The sequence below is a fragment of the Polypterus senegalus genome, chromosome 1 (genome assembly GCF_016835505.1).
Source record: "Polypterus senegalus isolate Bchr_013 chromosome 1, ASM1683550v1, whole genome shotgun sequence".
NCBI lineage: Eukaryota > Metazoa > Chordata > Cladistia > Polypteriformes > Polypteridae > Polypterus > Polypterus senegalus.
In genome coordinates this window covers 229254169-229270863 of record NC_053154.1, presented here as the reverse complement: position 1 = coordinate 229270863, position 16695 = coordinate 229254169, and the positions used below count along the sequence as shown (strand labels likewise).

The window sequence follows — 16695 nt, the reverse complement described above, 5'->3', positions numbered from 1 at the left end:
TACTTTTGGAAGGCAGCTCCACCCCTTAATACTCTTGACTATTTCCATTGTATCCACTTTCAGACTCTTCAACCTGAAACACCTCGTTTTGCATCAGTAGCAAGACCATGAATTCATATTTAGCCATAAAAAGATAATGTTACAGAAACAGACAAGCAAAAAGGACACCAACACTCCTGGCTCATTACAAATTGTTGGTTGGTGTTTTGATGAAATGTAGATTGATTTTCCAGTAAAAAAAACTTGGCACAAATTCTAATTATGTGTCATCTTTTAGTCATTAAAATTTAACTGTCTCTATTTGAGTCATGCAAGCAGGTCCTCCAACTTACACAGATTGGCACTTCAGTCACTTTAAAAAACCTCACACTGTTCCAGTGTGGTGCTGTGGTGTCACCCACTACACTCGGGTCACAATCCAGGTGGTTCGTCCTGTGGTGGGTGCGGCAACACGCTATCAGTGCCTGCTTCCGACCTATTCGAGTCAGGACCATGATGTTATAGTTACTATGATGTTAGTGCACACTTCTGCGCACATCAAACAAAGTAAAATGCCTATTGACATTACATTCAACTGTGCTCACATAGCATTAGTAAAAAAAAATTATTAATACATCCATCCTGCTATATCCTAACTACAGAATCACGGGGGTCTGCTGGAGCCAATCCCAGCCAACATAGGGCAGGAAACAAACCCCAGGCAGGACACCAGCCCACCACAGGGCACACACACACACACCAAGGACAATGTAGGATCACCAGTCCACCTAACCTGCATGTCTTTGGACTGTGGGAGGAAACCCAGGCAGACACGGGGAGAACATGCGAACTCCACGCAGGGATGACCCGGGTCTCCTAACTGCGAGGCAACAGCGTTACTCACTGCGCCACCGTGCCGCCCATTATTAATACATTGACTACATAATCTTTTTTTGGATGGACTTCTATCTCTTGTCCATCAACATGTAGCAGTCACATACTAAACTACTAGTTCAGTTGCTCAGTTACTTTCATCTCATATTAATTTGGTGCCTCTCCAGCACATTAAGGGTGTGGTCAGGTCTATATTCTGGACATCTGCTGCCTCATCTCTCTTCTTAAAGCTCTTTGTCACAAACAGGCCCACTTACCTTGCCAGTTTTTCTGAATAAAGCCAAACTGCTATAGCAGTTCTATTTCTTGAACAGCTTCCATTCAGATATGTTTTTTAATTATTGTTAGATGTCATACTGAAGCAGTTGTTGAAGTGCACATATAAATTCACCATTATCTTCAGCATATTGTTAAGGTAGTCAAGAATCACAGAGTGCTATTCCAAAGCATTAATCATTTAAAAAGATCCTTCAGGGAAGTTAAATCTGCTTAATAAACATTGTAAATGTGCAGTTGAAACTCTAAAAAAGTCTTCAAGGCCGGCCAGTCCTCTCTTTACATGAAGTAAATAGTGCTGATGCTCAGTTCCAGGCACCTGTGAATTAATGGGTCCTGCCATTCCTGGTTATATTTTGTTCGATTGATTTTGAATACAAAAATAAGGACAAAGCTGCAGCTAAGCTTATTTAGTCTTTGGATGTGATGAAGATTGAATATGTGACAGTATCAACTGAAATGCTTTAGTCTAAATTGTTTTAGCCTAGTCTCAGGTATAATGTCTTGCTATCAATGGATCTCCTGTGTGTTTTATTACGTATTCTCACACTACACCCAGCGGTGCATACATACATTGTCCACAGTACAGCAAAACCAGGAAACATTATATAAAGAAAGTTGAAGTATTGTATGATGTTCACATCAGATTGACAAAACTGTTCATAAATTACTTAGAAAATTGAAATAAGAACCTCTTATTGTCATGCAATTTATTTAAACCTGGAATTAAACAGCAACTAATATTACTAAGCAAGATCTATGCAAATATTGATATGTGTGGTCTCCTCACTGCAGGGTTCTCACACTAAGAAGACAGGAGATCTTTTTTAAAACAACAGATACATTTTTATGAATTTTCCAGGGAAGGGAAATTCATTCATTTCCAAAAAGAATTTTTTTCCTAAAAGAACCAACATCAATTCTTTCTTAAAAACTATGTCCTGCAGCTTCCTCTGTTCGATTTATTTCTTTCCAGAATACTCACCAAGTTTACTATACTAGAGTAAGGAAACTGCAGATAGCACACCATTCCTCTCTTATGGTCACTTGAACCTGTAGCTTCTCAACGGGAGAATGCATAATATGCTCTCTCCCATCCTGTTAGGACCTTCTTGTGGCAGGTGTACAATAACTTTCTGCAGTATTTGAAGTTCCTTCTGACCTGAGAGGTGTTGTCATTGAAATATTTTACTTCCAAGATAACACTTAGTGAGCTTATATTAGCTCTCTGGATTTTTGTTGTTATCTATAACATTTCACAAATTTAAACAGAAAAAATAATCGGGTAGGATAAAACATTAATTCAGAAGTTACGCACTAAACTCAGTGCACCCATGTTGAGTGCATCAGGTGAATTTATTGTGGATTGTCTTTAACATCCTTTGAAGAAAATGTGTGTGTGATTTTATACTAATACCTGTATAACTTTGAACACAACTTTGCATTATGTTTTAGTTAATATGGCTTGTTTGTCTTTGGAAACATATATGCATATACAGACATTTCTAATAATTTGTTAAGTGTTTTATATATATATATATATATATATATATATATATATATATGTATATATATATATATATATATATACAGTGGTGTGAAAAACTATTTGCCCCTTCCTGATTTCTTATTCTTTTGCATGTTTGTCACACAAAATGTTTCTGATCATCAAACACATTTAACCATTAGTCAAATATAACACAAGTAAACACAAAATGCAGTTTTTAAATGATGGTTTTTATTATTTAGGGAGAAAAAAAATTCAAACCTACTTGGCCCTGTGTGAAAAAGTAATTGCCCCCTGAACCTAATAACTGGTTGGGCCACCCTTAGCAGCAATAACTGCAATCAAGCGTTTGCGATAACTTGCAATGAGTCTTTTACAGCACTCTGGAGGAATTTTGGCCCACTCATCTTTACAGAATTGTTGTAATTCAGCTTTATTTGAGGGTTTTCTAGCATGAACCGCCTTTTTAAGGTCATGCCATAGCATCTCAATTGGATTCAGGTCAGGACTTTGACTAGGCCACTCCAAAGTCTTCATTTTGTTTTTCTTCAGCCATTCAGAGGTGGATTTGCTGGTGTGATTTGGGTCATTTGTCCTGTTGCAGCACCCAAGATCGCTTCAGCTTGAGTTGACGAACAGATGGCCGGACATTCTCCTTCAGGATTTTTTGGTAGACAGTAGAATTCATGGTTCCATCAATCACAGCAAGCCTTCCAGGTCCTGAAGCAGCAAAACAACCCCAGACCATCACACTACCACCACCATATTTTACTGTTGGTATGATGTTCTTTTTCTGAAATGCTGTGTTCCTTTTACGCCAGATGTAAAGGGACATTTGCCTTCCAAAAAGTTCAACTTTTGTCTCATCAGTCCACAAGGTATTTTCCCAAAAGTCTTGGCAATCATTGAGATGTTTCTTAGCAAAATTGAGACGAGCCCTAATGTTCTTTTTGCTTAACAGTGGTTTGGTCTTGGAAATCTGCCATGCAGGCCGTTTTTGCCCAGTCTCTTTCTTATGGTGGAGTTGTGAACACTGACCTTAATTGAGGCAAGTGAGGCCTGCAGTTCTTTAGACGTTGTCCTGGGGTCTTTTGTGACCTCTCGGATGAGTCGTCTGTGCGCTCTTGGGGTAATTTTGGTCGGCCGCCACTCCTGGGAAGGTTCACCACTGTTCCATGTTTTTGCCATTTGTGGATAATGGCTCTCACTGTGGTTGCTGGAGTCCCAAAGCTTTAGAAATGGCTTTATAACCTTTACCAGACTGATAGATCTCAATTACTTCTGTTCTCATTTGTTCCTGAATTTCTTTGGATCTTGGCATGATGTCTAGCTTTTGAGGTGCTTTTGGTCTACTTCTCTGTGTCAGGCAGCTCCTATTTAAGTGATTTCTTGATTGAAACAGGTGTGGCAGTAATCAGGCCTGGGGGTGGCTACGGAAATTTAACTCAGGTGTGATACACCACAGTTAGGTTATTTTTTAACAAGGGGGCAATTACTTTTTCACACAGGGCCATGTAGGTTTGGATTTTTTCTCCTAAATAATAAAACCATCATTTAAAACTGCATTTTGTGTTTACTTGTGTTATATTTGACTAATGGTTAAATGTGTTTCATGATCAGAAACATTTTGTGTGACAAACATGCAAAAGAATAAGAAATCAGGAAGGGGCAAATAGTTTTTCACACCACTATATATATATATATATATATATATATATATATATATATATATATATACACACACTCACTGGCCACTTTATTGGGTACACCTGTTTAACTGCTTGTTAATGTAAATATCTGATCAGCCAATCACATGGCTGCAACTCAATGCATTTAGGCATGTAGACATTGTCAAGACAAACTGATGAAGTTCAAACTGAGCATCAGAATGGTGAAGAAAGGTGATTTAAGTGACTTTGAACATGGCATGGCTGATGAGCTGGTCTGATCTACTGAGATTTTCACACACAACCATCTTCTAGGGTTTACAGAGAATGGTCCAAAAAGGGAAAATATCCAGTGAGCAGCAGTTGTCGCGGCAAAAATGCCTTGTTGATGCCAGAGGTCAGAGAAGAATGGCCAGACTGGTTCGAGCTGATAGAAAGGCAACAGTAACTCAAATAACTACTCGTGACAACCGATGTATGCAGAAGAGCACCTCTTAATTCACAGAATGTCAAACTTTGAAGCAGATGGGCTATAGCAGCAGGAGACTGCACCAGGTGCCATGCCTGTCAGCTAAGAACAGGCAACTGAGGCTACAATTTGCATGGACTCACCAAAATTGGACAACAGGAGATGCATAAAATGTTGCTTCATCTGATGAGTCTCAATTTCTGTTGCAATAATCAAATGATAGGGTCAGAATTTGGCATCAACAATATGAAAACATAGATCAATCTTGCCTTGTATCAACGGTTCAGGCTGGTGGTGGTGGTGGTGTAATGGTGTGGGGATATTTTCTTGGCACACTTTGGGTCCCTTAGTACCAACTGAGCAACATTTAAACTCCACAGCCTACCTGAGTATTTTTCCTGACTATGTCCAACTCTTTTTGAGTGTACCCATCTTCTGTTGGCTACTTCCAGCTGGATAATACACCATATCACAAAGCTCAAATCATCTCAAACAAGTTTCTTGAACAGGACAATGAGTTCACTGTACTCAAATGGCCTCCACAGTCACCAGATCTCAATCCAATAAAACACCTTTGGGATGTGGTGGAACGGGAGATTTGCATCATGGATAAGCAGCCAAAACTGCATGATGCTATTATGTCAATATGGACCAATATTCCTGAAGAATACTTCCAGACGTTGTTGAATCTATGCCACAAAGAATTATGCCAGTTCTGAAGGCAAAAGGTGGTCCAACCCAGTACAGTAGAACCTCGGTTCATGACCATAATTCGTTACAAAGCTCTGGTTGTAAACCGATTTGGTCGTGTACCAAAGCAATTTTCACCATAGGATTGTATGTAAATACAATTAATCCGTTCCAGACCATAGGAACTGTACGTAAATATATATTTTTTTTAGTTTTTAAGTACAAGTATAGTTAATTAAACCATAGAATGCACAGCGTAATAGTAAACTAAATGTAAAAACATTGAATAACATTGAGAAAATCTTGAACAACAGAGAAAACTAACATTACAATAGTTCACGCTATAGTGCTAGGAACTGCTTGTTAAAAACACTTTTTTTTAAATGAGTTTTAAGCACAGGGAAAAAAATGAACATTTGAAAAATCCGTAATTTAATAAACCACCAAGAAAAGTAACATTGCCACAATGCACGCTATGAACCGATCGCTGTAAACAGAACTGAAAACAAGCCTTTTCTACCTTATGCGTCCAGCCTTCCCTCTCTCGCTTGCTCTCTCTCTCTTTCGTGTGTGCGTGTGTCTCTTTCACGAGCCTGGAGCACCTGTACAGTATGTGTGTGCCTCTGTTTCACGCACCTGTGTGTTTGTGTACCTCTGTCTCCCGTGCCTGTGTGTGTGTGTGTGTGCCTCTGTCTCGCGCACCTCTGTGTGTGTGTGTCTCTCTCGCACGCCTGTGTGTGTGTGTCTCGCTCTCTCTCTCTTGCTCGCTGCACAGGAAATGCACAGGGAGAGACTGAACATGTACAAACCTAAAGGGAAACTGGCTTGTTCGTATACCGAGTGTGTGGTCGTGAACTGAGGCAAAAGTTTGCCGAACTTTTTGGTCGTAAACCGAGTTGTACGTGTACCGAGACGTTCGTGAACCGATGTTCCACTGTACTAGTATGGTATACCTAGTAAAGTGGCCGTTTAGTGTTTGTACCTGTTCTGCATTAATATTATACACCTCCCAGGTGACTTTTGTCCACTTCCGCCCAACTCTGACTCGCCTGGATGAGGTTAAGTGGCTTCTTTTATTCCCGACCCATGAGTACTTCCAGTGCTGAGGCATAGTCCAATGGAAGTACTTCATGTCAAATGGTAGTCCAATAAAGCAGGGATGAGGAATCCCTGTAGCACCCCCTGGCAGCCCCCACTTAACCTGACAAGGCTGTTCTTGAGGACTACAACATCCAGTGTGTCTTGTGGGTATCTGTGCAGGTACAACTGCTCAGGGAAGTAGCCTGTGGTTTTGCCTGGTTGTCTCCTCTTGTCCTTCCATTATACTGTCCTCCCAGCTGGACATTGTTCCTGGGTCCAATTCAGCCAGGACGTAAGTGAACCCATTGTCACATTGACATCTTCTGCCTATCCTCTTAGTGAAACAGGACAATCATCACTCTGTTTCTAGTGTTCATCCCTTTTGGTCAGAATAAGTTCATGGAGACAGTCTTCGGTCAGAGTAAGTCGGCAAACTGGTCAAGATTCGCATTTGTAAAATAGAACTTTGTAACATATGCATTTGTAACAGTTTTTAAACATTAAAAATGGTGTAACTTTGACATAGAATACACATTAGCTTGCCAAAGCCCTATCAAAAAAAAAAATGTCAAAAAAAGTCTACTACTGAAGTTTATTAAAAAGTACCGCCTGGTGGGGGGACCACCCCTCCTGCTTCCCAGCTACGAGAGATGCAGGTCACTCTGTGAACAATTTAAAAATATCTAAATTGAAATGCATTTGGAGAATTTCTGAGCTTATCTGTCTTAAAACAGAGAAATGAAACTTTAGCTACTAATTAGTTTAAGTATTACCTTGAGAGCGGCTATGCCAACTATCTTTTCCTGTTTTTCGCCTCCGATAGAAGTTACTGACACAAAGACATCCATGAGTCAAATTAATGAAAAACCAGCTGACTTCGAGCGCAGTGTAGGAAGTCGCTTTCATTGCAGACTGCCTGCTTGCATGTGCACGCAGGGCGGCAATCCTTTTCAGCTGCAAATCCTGCAAGGCATACGCAGAAAGCGCTGTAGGCATCTTCCTCCTCTTGGTGCTTTTATTACTGACAGGTAAGCATAAAATGCAAGCAAGGAAAACAAAGAGTTATCGACAAATGAGTGAAGTACCCTTTATTGTGTATGCCGTTCTGCTCAGAGCAAATAAACATTTAGTCAGATACTTACCTTACACTAAACCAAGATCACAACTCCATTATCTGTAGATTGTAATGTTCATCTATTAAATTGTCATGATAATTTACTGGGCAATGTGTTGCGATAAATAACTGAAGAATGTCCAGAGAAAAAAAAAATTTGCAGACACAGACATCCTCACAATATACACTGCTCACAAAAATTAAAGGAACACTTTAAAGAAACACATTAGATACATCAGATCTCAATATGAAGTTGGATATTTATACAAATAACGACAGGGCAATTTCTTAGGAACAAAAGGATGCCAAGTCTTTTAATGGAAATAAAAGTTTTCTGCCTACAGAGGGCTCAATTGTGTAGACACCCTAAAATCAGAGTGAAATGAAGATGTGGCAGGCTAGTCCATTTTTTCAAAAACTTAATTTCTGCTACTCAAAATGCTTTTCAGTATCTTGTGTGGCCCCCACGAGCTTGTATGCATGCTTGACAACGTCGGGGCATGCTCCTAATGAGACGACGGATGGTGTCTTGTGCATTTTCTCCCAGATCTGTATGAGGGTATCCCTGAGCTGTTGTACAGTCTGAGGAGCAACCTGGCGGCGCCTAATGGACCGAAACATAATGTCCCACAGATGTTCTATTGGGTTTTAGTCAGGGGATCGTGAAGGCCATTGAATTGTTTCAATTCCTTCATCCTCCAGGTACTGCCTGCATACTCTTGCCACATGAGGCCGGGCATTGTCGTGCATTGTCATGCATTAGGAGGAAACCAGGACCTACTGCACCAGCGTAGGGTCTGACAATGGGTCCAAGGATTTCATCCTGATACCTAATGGCAGTCAAGATGCCGTTGTCTAGCCTGTAGAGGTCTGTGAGTCACTCCATGGATATGCCTCCAAGATCATCACTGACCCACCACCAAACCAATCATGCTAAACGATGTTACAGGCAGCATAATATTCTCCACGGCTTCTCCTGACCCTTTCACATCTTTCACATATACTCAGGGTGAACCTGCTCTCATCTGTGAAAAGCACAGGACGCCAGTGGTGGACCTGCCAATTCTGGTATTCTATGGCAAATGCCAATTGAGCTCCCCGGTGCTGTGCAGTGAGCACAGGGCGCAGTAGACATTTGGGCCCTCAGGCAACCCTCATGAAGTCTGTTTCTGATTGTTTGGTCAGAGACATTCACACCAGTGGCCTGCTGGAGGTCATTTTGTAGGGCTCTGGCAGTGCTCATCCTGTTCCTCCTTGCCCAAAGGAGCAGATACTGGTCCTGCTGATGGGTTATGGACCTTCTATGGCCCTCTCCAGCTCTCCTAGAGTAACTGCCTGTCTCCTAGAATCTCCTCCATGCCCTTGAGACTGTGCAGGGAGACACAGCAAACCTTCTGGCAATGACACGTATTGATGTGCCATCCTGGAGAAGTTGGACTACCTGTGCAACCTCTGTAGGGTCCAGGTATCGCCTCGTGCTACCAGTAGTGACACTGACTGTAGCCAAATGCAAAACTAGTGAAGAAACAGTCAGAAAAGATGAGGAGGGAAAAATGTCAGTGGCCTCCACCATTCCTGTTTTGGGGGTCGTCTCATTGTTGCCCCTCTAGTGCATCTGTTGTTAATTTCATTAACACCACAGCAGCTGAAACTGATTAACAGCCCCCTCTGCTACTTAACTGACCAGATTAATATCCCATAAGTTTCATTGACTTTATGCTATACACTGATTAAAAAGTGTTCCTTTAATTCTTTTGAGCAGTATATTTAAAACAGCAAGAGGGGAAACCCAATACCCTGGACCCCAGTCTGATATAATAAACATATAATAGCTTGGTCAAAACTCCGACGAGGAAAGCTTAATTAAGAACTTGTGTTAAATTTGTTAACATTGCCAAGATGACCAAGAAGCAAATAAAAGCAAACAGCACTGTCATTTATTTACTTCCATTTGAAGCACTATGTGAAATTATTCTTTTTATTTTTTGTTCGTGCCCTGAACCTTTGGTGTTGAAGATGAGATAAAGCAATCATTATGAGGTAGGGCTTCATATGTTGACATACTTGTCACACAAGTGTCCTGGTTTGGGATTTTGAAAATCTGGTGAATCAATAATTTACAGACAGAGTGCCACACTCACCTGATATCTGTAATGGTCAGTTGCTGTAATAAACTTTTCTTTTCACTTCTGTTTTTCCCTAAAAGTTGTAATTATTGAATAGATTTTCAAGTCTAATTTCAGGAAAATTACTACAGACAGACATTCTCAAGCAAATAAGGAATTAATCACAATGGTTTTCTATTCTTCTATTTTTTTATTTAGGCTATGCTAACTGCCAAGTGCAAATTGTCACTGTGTGTGAGTGTGCAGTGTGTGTGTGAGAGAGTGGTTTTTCTGATTGACCAGAGTTCTGTCCAGGCCTGTTTTCAGCCTTTTGTCCAATCCTCGTGAGATAACTCTGCCACCCTGAAACAGTCTGAAAAGGTTGTAGAACCCATATATTGAACTCAGTCCATTGAAATCTACAGTTTCTGCATGGCCCTCAATCACCACAAATGTTACGCCATGCGTCATTTTCTTACTCTTTTAATCCAGTAGATTTTTTTTAGATTCACGTACTGTAGTGATAAATGCGGTAGTGGCCTGTAACTTGGCTCAAGTGCTATGACTCTTTAATTTTGTTTGCATTGCCCTAGAGTTTTGTTTCTCTGGACTTTTGACAGTTTTAAATGGTCTGGCCTCTATGTAACCCTATTACCAATTCTATATTCTGCTCTTTCTGTGGGTGATTTGCATTTCTATTTACATTGCAAATTGATGTGTTTTTTATTTTTGATAATCTATGCAGTACTCTGCAGTACAACCTTTTGTGACTTTTACAGTTTAAAAATAAACTGAATTGAATTGATTTTAAAACCACACTTCCAACCTGTCTGGGTCCTCCTGAGCATTTACCATTAACACAGAAACCCTATTGCTTCACTCAAAGTCTCTAAAGACCAGAAAGCTGGCTAGATACATTACACCTTCCTCCAATTTCCTGTGTTTATTATATTTGCATATTATATTTATGGCCATACAATTTCTACTGTGGAATTCATATAATAAAACACAACTTTTCAAAGGTTATGTTACTATTCATTTTTCTGGCTCTGAATAATTTTATCTATCCATTTTTAAAATTGACTTTTCCATTTCAGGGTCATTGGGAGCTTGAGTCTATGCCAGGCAAATTGGGTACAAAATAGAAGTCTTCTCTGGAAGAGTACCAGCCTATCACTGGGCATATGCACACATGACACCTTTAGAGCTGCCAGACAGACTTTTCTTCAAGAATATGCAAACAGACCCACTGCAACCATGGACACTTCACACTGACTTTGACTGTTTTAGGATTTAGACCCGGGGCTTTGGAACAGTGAGGTAGCAGTGCTCACCACTCCACCAGTCACTCTACCTGTTTATACATAATAAGAAATAACAAGCTCAAGCCAATCTCAATCTTTAATCCAGTTCAGTATTGCAAGGACTCTACTTATGTGATTATAAATATTATATATTGCTGCTTTTTTGTGTAATGAAATGTTAGTAGGATAAAACAATAATGAAAAAGATTCAAACTAGTTACCGCCATGAAAAACTTTCCTTACCCTTTGCAGTAAGACTCACCCTTACTCCATTCTATCAGGACGCTTGATTGTCAGGCACTTTATCACCTTGTTAGAGCAACGTGTCCTTTGCTGACAGAGGTGATGTAAACTAGGGACCTGGTGCTGTCAGCCTTCAAACCTACCACCCTGTCCCCAGACAATTAGGGATGGTACAAAGTAACACGTTCCATAATGGCATCTGTTTCAAGGTTTGTTTCAGATGGCATTAGTCATGACAGTGATGGACATTGTACGACTCAGATGTTCAAAGAAATAGCTAATTCAAATGGACATGGGATAATTAAAGTTCTCTGTCAATTTCATTGCAATGTTTCTTGCAGAGGCGGCCTAGAGGTTAACCAATGTGCTTATCAGTGACCAAACAAAAGAACAAATATTTACTGAACATTATAAAAGTGACGGCAAACAAATTAGGTCAATTAAACCCTTTAAATCTGATTCTGCACCATTGATGAAAAGTCAGTTATCCAAGAAAACAACTGGATGATGCCAAACATGTGAGCTGACCTTAGTGATACCTCAGCAGTTCTTAACGGTGCCATATAGGGGCTGACATAGGTGCCTTTGCAGAAGTTTCTGTTCCTCTATACTTGATACAAGGCAATGTCAGAGTCTGTAATGAGTGGACGAGAGCCAGGAAGGGAATTTGATTTACTTTACAAGAGGAACAGCTCAGCTGTAATCATTCACCATCTAAGTATAGCAGTTTGAATTAGTTTTTTGTTAGCTGATGATGTCATTTTCTTAATGGAAGAACAAAACTTGACGTGTTCTGGTTCTTAAATAATGCTCTCTTTACAGGATTGCCAAGTTGTCTATGGACATGGTTTTATATTTCATAAATGATGACACCTAAGATAAATGCAGTAATACAGAAAGTGCAGTTCACTTAATTGAATTCAGCACAAATACATAAATGAAAAAAGCAAATGTACCTTAACTATGCAGCTGTTCCCTCTTCCATCCATTGTTGTTCTCATCTTGTGAGGCAAAATCTTATCTGGATATGATGGGCACATGACAGGAGTAAACCAATATGAGCCATTATGCTACTGCAACTATACAAAACTGTACAAAATGAAAAAAAGTGAAAGTGAATTAATAAAAGGAATTTGGCATTAGTGACTTGGTGATAGCCTGTCTTCAGAATGCGTCTCCTATAAAACTAGTTCAGTGCTACATTTTAACTGCTGATATTCTTGAGATGTTCGTTTTAATTAAAGGTAAGCAACCAACAAAAACTTCTGAAGCAAATCTTCGTGGGTGGACATTTGACAAAGCAGAAACACAGTGATGAGAGCAAGCAAGAAGCCTTCTTTTGAATAATTGGTTTGAGTGATTTTTTTGGTATCATTGGGCACCTTTACTGTTAGCTCCCAAAAAATTTGTAATATGGTCAATGTATGGTATTTTATTAACATGCCATTAAAGGATATGTTCTGTATGTCAGAAATCCAAGCTATTTTTTTACACATCTTCTTCTATAATACGCTACTGTGGCTGTCCGTTTGTCTGCCCAGGATTATAAATCACCCGTAGCTCGCAAACCGTTTGAACTATTGATCTGAAATTTGGTACACATATACTACAGGACGACTACTATCCGCATTAGGGGTGATGATTTTTATTACTCTTTTTATTTTTATTTTATTTTGTTGTAGAATCAACTCTTGGCAGCAGGCAGCAATGCGGCCGTGCACCGTTCTCATCCATATCCACCTTCACTGTCACTTCCCCTGCCTCTTCATATCTTAAATCATTCTTGAGGCAGATAGCTAGAGGGCATCATCACTACCAACTTTGCCATCACTTCCTCTACCTCTTCATAAAGAGGCAGATTAAAGACTTAAATGCCAGCTTAAGTGAAAAATTAAGAAAAACGTACTAAGTAATTGCAACTCAAACACTGACTTAATCAGTTTTAACGCAAAAAGATGCAGACGAAAGAAGAGAAGAAGCGGGCCACTAGGGTGGATAAAAGAAGAGCTGCTCAGGAAGCAGCAAGTGCATCAACCTCTGAGGAAACAAATGCTAAACGTACAGAGAAAGAGGATGAAAACTAGGAACGCTCAAGTCAAGTGTATTCGCTGCAAGTTATCGTGCAGTGCGCCATTACTGATAGTATATATTAATTGCCACATAAAGTTGTAGTACTTAGGTTAAATGTGAACACTTGAATGGAAGAGCTGCAGAACATAAAAATGCTTCACTTTAGAATGCAGTTTTAACATTTCAAATGAATACATAGCATGATTGTGAAATTAATATCTTTAACTTGAAAATACCGGACTTATCCTTTAACTCTAAAGATAGTATACTGTGCATACAGAGCTATCTCTGCTCTCGCGGGTTGCTGGTAGCTCGTGTTGTGTAGAGCACTAAACCACAAGGTGAACAAATCATGTAACCTGTTTCTAACTGTACAAAAAGCATACAGAAATACTGTAATATTATGATACATCTGTACTTGTAAAAGGCCGTGGGATGGTGTCTGGTATGGAAAATTGCTACATAAGTTGTTTTTCTTTTTAAAAGAAATAAATAGGATGTTAAGAAGATGATACATGCATGTAATAATGACTAATGGGTGCACAATCAAGCCTTTAAATCTCGCATTGCCTAAAGTAAAGCTGATCGCACATCTTATTGGATATAATGTTTGTAAATTAATGTTCTTCTTTTCTCTCTCTTTTTTTTTTTAGAAATTATTGGACCAAATACTACAGAGAAGTATTGACTAATGAAGGGGGAAATGGTGAAAATAACCATGGAAATATTCTTCTAGGGCAGTTTTTCTATAATGTTTTCTATAACTTTTCTAAAGTTGTATCGGTTTTACAGCTGCATATTTATTTAGCAATATACTAATGACAAGAGAATGAAGCATTTTGTTTGGCTGCTCACTCCAAAATCCCAGATAACTACTTTGTTTTTTTTTATACGTTATTTATTTATAAATAAATTGAGTATGTGTAAAGGCAAATAGCAAACGATACAACAGAATCTGTACAAATAAAAAGTCCACCAAAATCATGTGTTAGGTAATATCTGGCATGAAGGCACCATTGTGTGATTCCCTGTTGTTCTTCATAAGTGTATTTTTCTTGAAGTGGTGGCACTAACATCCAGAAAGAAAATCTGACATACACACTGTGCTATGGGAATAGCAGCAGAAAACATCTCCAAGACACATGGGGAGTCTTCATATTTTATTAATGATTTCTTTACACATAACTGAAAACAAACACCCTTGAGGTGTGTCCTTGTCTTCATAACATGATCCCTTTAATACCTGAGCTATGCAACAGTCTTTTGGGATGTCCTTGCTGTTCCCCATGCCCTACTTAAAAGGTAGCTGCTTGGATTCACTCGCTGACCTCCTTTAGGTTATTCTCGGTGACTTGTTTTTCTTTTTGTGCAGCTCAAATGAATTCAAAAAGTGTAAGTACACGATTCACCTACCCAGTCTGAGCATTTGTTTGGTTTCATTGGCTCAGTTCAAGGATCCAGCAAAAAAACATAACAGGAGACACATTCCCATTTTGAATCTCAAGTTATGAGTCTATGCAGCTCTTTCTATTTCTTCCTGACATACATCTTTGTCTTACACATCAGCTTCTCTACATTTATTCTCACTGACCTTAATTAGATCGCCCTGAATGTGCTAATAAGGCATATTAGGCTGGCCTTTTACACTAAAGCAGCCTAGTTATATAGCACATGTGTGTTTGTCTGCCTCTCGCACCATTCCAAGTACATTTTGGACCCCCATAATGTGGAGAAAAAAAAACCCAAGTTCCGGCTCACCTTTGCTTTTAGCCTTCCTCTGACTGTTCTAAAAAAAACCAACAGGCACTGATTAACTATGGAGGTTCCAAAATTTGATTAATTGATAAAAAAGTAAAAAATCATGCATCTATCTTAAGTTGATCATCTTGTTTTGCTCAGGCCTGCAGTGGATGATTATTTGTTTTTATTTCTCTCTGCTTTGAAGATCACTTTCTCCAGTCACTGATCATTTGACACTATTTATTCCTGAGCTGGGCCAAGAAAAGGTAATGCCTGTTTGGCAGACTTTGGACGCAAGGCACGCACACACACTGCTGCACTGGTTCAAGTTTGACGACGTGTCCTCAGATAGCAAAAGGTGAACTGGCTAGGGTCTGTTAGGAGTTGTGCCTAAGAGAAGATTCATTTCATTAGCCTTCATGTCACCATACCATTAAAAAAATATTCTAGCCGTGTTTAGTGCAGGGTGGCATAAGGCTTTGGACACAGCCAGCAGTGAGAACAATATCACATATTGTATGAGATGGGCCAAAGTTTGACAGTTTTAATTGTATGCAATCTCCTCTATTGGGGAGGACACAATGAAGTCAGTTATGATTTCTGTGGGCTGGATACAGCATTGGTTTTAACATTCTCAAACCTTCTAAATTCAATTCAGCGTCATGAGGAGGCCAGAGACAACAGCACTAGATATAAAGCAGGGGATGACCTTGGACAGTTTACAGGTTTCACTCAAATACACACATGTACATACAACTCAGTCGGACCAATTTACAGTCTCCGTTCAACTTAACAGACACATCTTTGGGATGAGGGAGACACAATCATTTAGACATTCAGAGAACATGTTCAGTCTGCTGTACATCAAAGGATACCAAGTGTGTGACTTGTAACACAGAGTTCTGTTACTGAGAGATAGCAGCGTTGGAAGGTACAAAATAATTTAGATGAAAAACCCACTATGTGTTAAATTGTGAGATACAGTACGTGTATTTTAACAAAGGTGAAAAAATGTATTTTTTGGAGTTGTGATAAAGTATGCTGAATGAAAATGTTCATTCAATTTTATATGCTTAATAAACTGAGTTATAATATAACAGTGCTTGTTCTGTTTGTGTATTTAATTTCTAAGGAAAAACAGTTGGCACTATTGTTTTCCATATTGGTGTTTCTTAAAATAAGTACATTATAAAATACATATCAGACTGATGGAGCAGGACATTTTTCTTCTTGATTTCTAGCTAGAATCATCAACATGGGAAACTTGTGATCATGAGATAAGCAAAGAAAATATTAATATACAGTATTAATATTAGATCTACCGAATCTTCCTACAAATCATGATCATTAATTTAAAAATAAAACTTTTAAAATATAATGCATTCATAAAGTATATGCTATAACAGTGAGGAGAATAGCTTCAGGATAAGTACACATCCTAGATGGGATGTCAGTATATGACAATAGCTTCTTGGTTGGGGATGCACTGTAATAGTGCTTTAAACCACCTAGTTACTTGGTGGCAGCAGTAGTACTCTGCTGCAGGAATCCAGGCTA

General features: G+C 39.1%; 1 protein-coding gene across 7 annotated transcripts in view; it reads left to right on the top strand.

The window, feature by feature from the left end:
* c1h10orf90 (chromosome 1 C10orf90 homolog) overlaps window positions 1-16235 on the top strand; it is a 286251-nt gene extending 270016 nt beyond the window's left edge. For all 7 annotated transcript variants that reach the window (XM_039770097.1, XM_039770090.1, XM_039770059.1 and 4 more), the window contains one exon: window positions 14052-16235. In XM_039770097.1, the coding sequence (XP_039626031.1) occupies window positions 14052-14090 (39 nt within the window). In that variant the 3' untranslated portion in view covers window positions 14091-16235. The remainder of the gene's footprint in view (window positions 1-14051) is intronic.
* Window positions 16236-16695: the final 460 nt, after the last annotated feature.